Raw genomic sequence first — 6,056 nt, 5'->3', positions numbered from 1 at the left:
TGTCCACTTAGTGAGGTATTTTTGTGGTCTTTCCAGTTACTGCACGTGTCTAGTGGGGTACGTGAGGCCTTTATGTAGAATGTCTACATCATTTGGAGAGTTAATAATGGCTCCCAGTTTGCAATCGTCTGCAAACATGGTCAGCCAGTCCTTTTGTGTTGGCCTGGACTTCAGAGAAGTAGATGCCAAACAGGAGAGGACCCGGGACAGATCCCTGTTGGACTCGACACGTAACTGGTCGGCAGTCTGACTTGAGAGTCTGCTACTTTCACAGTGTGGGTACTATCACAGAGCCAGAGCCAGTTTGCAGCCCACCTTATGACATAGGGGTTGATGCCCATTTTACTGAGTCTATCTATGATTCCTGAGTGAGGAATGGTATCATACGCCATGGCCTAACCGAGGTAGACTATATGAACTACCTTGACTTCATCCACAGCACTGGTGACAGACTCAAAGAAGTCTACCAGGTTGAGCAGGCATAATCTATCATTCACAAATCCAAACTGTGTGGGGTACAGAGTTTGGAGGTTTCCTATGTCCCTATTTATAAGGTCCATGATAATGCGCTCCATAGTCTTACAAAACAGAGTCGTCAGGCTAATGGGGCAGTAGCTCCCAGGGTCTATAGTGGCTCCCCCTTTGTGGAGTGGGATGACTGTAGCAGTGCACCATTCGATGGGGACAAAACCTGAAGTGAGGCTGTGAACAGGGCACACAGGTGTGGTGCCAGTTCACTTTGTAATTCATGTAGAACACAGCCAGGGATATTGTCAGGTCCCATGGAGGCTGTATTCTTGGCCTTGGACAGTGCGGTTTAACCTGTGCAGCTGTAATAATGGGCACTTGGCATTCCTCTGGTATTGTGATTGGCCCTTTAGGGGTTGTGGGGAGTGTAAAGTTGGCGGTGTGGTTAGTGTAAAGTTGGCACTGAATCGATCGGCCAGTATATTGGCAATGTCTGTTGGCTCAGTATAGGAGTTACCATTGTGTTGTAGCTCAGAGCAGATCTGAGTATTGCTATGTAGATTTTTGACAGAACTATAGAAGGCCATGTAGTTGCTATTATCTGCTGCAATTTTGTTTTTGTAGCTAGCTTCAGAGGATTTGATGAGGGATCTCAGCTTTTTGTTGAGGCTAACAAGGGAGTTTTTCCAGTCTTGGGACCTTTTTCTGCAATAGTTTCTTCCTTCTGTTGTAGAGTTTGTTTATGGCGGGGGACCACCAGATTGGCTTCCTTTTTTGGATGAAAGCATCTTGGTTCTGTTGGGTATGGCCCATTCCATGCATTTGTGTACGTGTTCATACAGTGCATTGGTGTACGATTTAGTATTCTCCATTTGCACGGGCATTGTGAATTTAGCCACCTTTGTTATTAGAAGCCCAAAGTTAGCTTTGTAAAGGTTATTCATGGTGGTTAACTTTGCAGGGTGTGTGGGTGGGACGTGGATATCCATGGTGACTAGTTTGTGGTCAAATCTGACCAGGGAGGGGTTGACCATTGGTGTAGAACAACAGTCACCCATGTTGGTGATAACCAGGTCAAGGATGTTGTTACCCTAGTGGGGGTCAGAATGAGCTGGTCCGGGCCATTGGAATTCATGAATTTCAGAAAATGTTGAGCAAGTGTGTTGGTACTCGAGTAGTTTTGCCAGTTAATGGAGTTGTTAAAGTCACCCAGTGTGAGGGTGCTAAGTTGGACCTTAATATTTTCCAGGGTGCTTAGGAATGTGTAGTGGGAGTCTTGGGACATGGGGGATCTATAGCAGGCAACAACATGGATTGCAGTCTTACCCAGTGTTAGTTGTACCTGAAGTATCTCTGATTAGTTATGTTGGGCTACTAGCCTCGAGGTGTACATACCCTTTATGAATATAGACACACCAGTGCCTTTAGTGCTTGGTCCAAGTTTTGGGGTCGAAGGTGTGGTATGACTTGTAGCCTGGTAGTGCAGGGATGTTATCTGGTGCTGTGAACCAGGTCTTGTTCTTGCACAGATGTCAATGTTTTCTATTTTAAGGAGTGATTTAAGCGAATGCATCTTGAGATTTAGGCTTCTAGCATTAAGTAGCACAACCCTCAGATTTACATTTGCTTGTAGCTGTTACGGTGGTATATTGGTCTTCAAGACATTCCCTAAAAAAGGCACTATAGGGGTGGCAAGAGCTTTGGCTAGTATCTGGAATCCCAGGAGTGACAGGTGCAGGCCATCTCTGGCAAAGCATCGATGTCTGTTGATCAACTCATCCCAGGCTGACAGATACTGGACCCCCTTTGAACGACACCAGAACTTAGCCAACTGTTGAAGTGAATCATTTTATGCTTGTACTGTGGTATTCTAGGTGACTGTGGTGGTGGTGCTGCAGTAGCGTTGTCACCTCTCAGTCAGACGTTGCCCGTTCGATTCTCAGTTAGAGCATCTTCTGTGTGGCGACATGCGTGAATGGGCGTTCCTTTATTGAAGGTTGTGCGTTAGGCCCAGCAAGCCAGCACGTAGAACTCTACTGCCAATCATTAGCGGACCGGAGTTCCGCTGTGGCAACCCCTAACTGGGAAAAGCCGAAAGACACAAACAAACTGTGGTATTCTAGGTGACGGTAGGATGCTACTCCCCCCTGGGCTATATGATCCAAGAGCTCCTCCATGTCTCTCTTCATGTAGGCCAGGGAGTTACATCTCAGGTTATTCAAACCAACATGGACAATGACCAAGTCATACTTGTACCTGTTGTGGAGTGACTGAGTGTGTGCGTTATGTGGCGTATCCTGGCACCATAAAGGCAGCTGACCATTACCTTCTCCTTATGCAACCTAGTGAGGGGGACATCCATGTGCCTTACTATTGAGTCACCTATGACTAGTGTATTGGGTAAGCTGTTTTGCCTTAGGGGCTTTGGTTGCGTCACACTGTGTGTGAGCTGTTTCTCTCATGGTTTGTGCTGTGGTGTGGTGGTTGCATGCATTTCTGGGGATAAACTCTTAGCTAGGCTTGTAACAGCCCCAGGGTCATTGGCCTAGTAACCTCCTATAAACTATGATCCTATAAAACTAAATACAGGCAACAATCATACTGTATTGCAACAGGACTAGTTACTGTAAAATAAATCAAGTATGCAATAAACACAGGAGTAATAAGGACTGTTAATCCCATTAACGTTCTAAAACAAGATAGCTTTGTAATGTGGACAGCACAAGACATTCTAAGTTAATATCTATATAAAATAGTTATTAAAAAATTAAGGGGCTTCATTGTGTTCTAAAACAGTTGCACATGACATTTCATTTATACAATGAAAAAAAAAAGTACGATTTTGTTTTAGTTAAACTGCATACCACATACGTTTATGCTAATTTCAGTAGATCATACAGAGAATAACCAATGGCCAAAGGTCTACTTTTCTCACATTTCTGTAATTTATTTAAAGGTCCAGCATCATATTTATTGAGCTAATTAATTTAAAAAAGCTAATTTACTTTAAAAATGCATCCTTCCTTAAAATGCATTTTAACTGATCCATTCACTTTTTAAAACAGATTGAATTATTTTAAAAATTGGGTACTGGACACAGAAATGGCTAAAATTGCATGGCAGTTCTGGTCGGTGAAGAAAATAAAATAAGTAAACTGGGAGAGGGACCCGTTTTGTATTTAATTCTGCACACTTCTCTTTTCTTACTTACATTTACTTCTGTTCGTAAACATCTCTACTGATTAATTTATATCAGTACATCAACTCCCCAAACTGTGGCTCATGTATGGTGTCAATCACTGAAACCCTGCCCAAAGTTGCACAGTTTCTGGCATATCAATATGCATGCTTAGGTCTAATTCACTGCTACCTGCAATACATAAACACTGCTAGATGTAATCTAATTTAAGTTTCTGCAACTAACTGCTAGCAATCAGAATACCATCCCACTATTTCAGTCTAGGTATTTACTACAGGGTACGCTGAAGATAAAACACATCAAAACTAAAATTAATGCACTCAGGATCTAGCATACTTTTCAATGTGCATAGTTACAAGTGAATTATTTCTTATGACAGCTAGATACTTACTTTCACACAGTTTACTAATATGTCGTTCATATTACCTCTACATAAGCATTCACAGGACACGTGTAAATGTAAATAACTTCTAAATAAATCTGCTTTGCATTCCTCTTCTGCCTTTCACTGTCATTCAAGTCTCTAAACTATAAGCTACACTAATAAAAGAAGCATATGGCAAACAATGGCATATTATTCTACAAGCAAATACCACTCACATACACCTAGGGTTTTCCAAAATAAATTTAAAAAGTTATAAACGCACTACGCTACACAAACAATACATACCATCAAGCAGCACACCCAACACCACTAACAATATAATATAGACAGCTGAAGCTTTTTCAGAGTGGAGAAAAGCATTAATCTTCTTGAGTACATTCGTGCTATATCTAAAATCACAAGTGCATATTACATTCTCCTTCAAACATTCCCATATAATGGCAAATATTTTTAAAGAAACAACGTAGACCCTGAATCGGGGTCCTTACCAACCTATTGTAACTCCTTTTTCTGGAACACACACTGGAGGAAGTAACACCTGTGGAGGTGGTTGGCACAGAAGACACACATCGGGGTGTATCAGCAGAAGGCAGAAGGAGCAGACTTTGGCCCAAAGAGTCTGTTGCTCGCAAAGGAGATCTAGTTAGTCGAGCTGGGCACAAAGAGTTTGTGTTTGTAGGTAGAGTTGTCCACTGCTGGGTAACTGGAAGGTCTTCTTTTTTATCAGAAAAGGAGTTAAGGAAATTAAACTTTTCAAAAAACCATCTGAACATCACACAACCCCCGCAAATAATAAAACTGCTATTCTTCAGCCCTAAAGGAGGATAATTCTATTCACTACATGACATATGTGAGTTACAGGAGAAAAAAGAAAACAACCTTCTCCCAACACATAAACAAAACGATAAAACGCTAAAAGCTTGGAACCTCTGTCAGGCAAAAATCTCTTTCCTCATTGGCCAATAAAAACCGAAGTCCCATATAATTGGCTACTAAATTCTTATTTGAAGAAGGCGAGGGGAAGGACTAACAGGTTAGTACCTGGCAATTGGCCAATTCGTGTGTACGTTAAAAAACGTCACGCTGCGCTTAGGTGTTGTATTTCCCGTATGTAAATAACTGGCTCACATTGTAAAAACGTATGTGATTTGTTTGCTTGTTATGTAATATTGAATTCTTAGAAATTACTGTCCAGATACAAGTTGTGTCGAATGACGAAAGTACAGTTAATTGCGTACTTTACTATACCGTATAGCAGCAGTCTTTCATTTTTGTTTGAATGTCAGACTTTAGTGTGCTCTAAACCTCATGGCCACTTGAAGCTAACCAAACTCTTTGCAGACAGCAACGATACGTATCAGTCCTCATGTCCCCAAGCTTGAGTCGTGCCTTAAAATCAAGAGTAGGATAGAAGACTAGAAATACCAACGGTAGTGTGTCGCACTATCCTTGAGTGTGTGCGACTAAACTCCAAAAACGCGTATACAACTGAACTGTCACTGTGTAAGTAATAGTCAGACGGCAGACTTGTAGTTAATTTATTTGTTCTTTGTTAGCCGGGTTAGTGTACTGGTCAAAGAGCCTTTATCAACCATTCTCAGAGGCATACTGTTTGTACTCTTAAAGAATATATTTTTCTGGGTTTCGTTTGTTAGAAACATCGGGGCTTTACCATCAGAGATCAATGCTTCTAAAAACACGACTTTAATTAATTTTGCCATTCTGAAGTCAATTACCCTGCAAGAATTATATTTATTTATTTATTTTATTTTACATTTGTTGACCGGGAAGGTCCGACTGGATATATGCCCATTTTCAGCGGAAGCCCGGGGAGAAAAGCTCCACATTGACAGTAGGTAAGTACATGTTCATAGAATGAACGGCACTATTAGGTTTTACCTCATATCATGCGTTCCGGCCCCAAAACCGGGACCACACCACAAAAGGAGGGGGTGTATCCATATTCATAAAGGATACCCACACCTCCAGGTTGGTGGCAACGCA

At 41.7% G+C, this 6,056-nt stretch overlaps 1 protein-coding gene across 2 annotated transcripts in view; it reads right to left on the bottom strand.

Moving 5' to 3' along the window:
* The window catches only part of LOC122793043 (sentrin-specific protease 2-like), a 1,342,091-nt gene extending 1,337,074 nt beyond the window's left edge, over positions 1–5,017 (bottom strand). For both annotated transcript variants that reach the window (XM_044060712.1, XM_044060713.1), the window contains exon 1: positions 4,545–5,017. In XM_044060712.1, the coding sequence (XP_043916647.1) occupies positions 4,545–4,825 (281 nt within the window). In that variant the 5' untranslated portion in view covers positions 4,826–5,017. The remainder of the gene's footprint in view (positions 1–4,544) is intronic.
* Positions 5,018–6,056: the final 1,039 nt, after the last annotated feature.

This window comes from Protopterus annectens, chromosome 2.part0 (genome assembly GCF_019279795.1).
Source record: "Protopterus annectens isolate FY-2018-M chromosome 2.part0, PAN1.0, whole genome shotgun sequence".
Lineage (NCBI taxonomy): Eukaryota > Metazoa > Chordata > Ceratodontiformes > Protopteridae > Protopterus > Protopterus annectens.
Note: the sequence above shows the minus strand (reverse complement) of the source record. Positions and strands in the feature narration are given on the sequence as shown.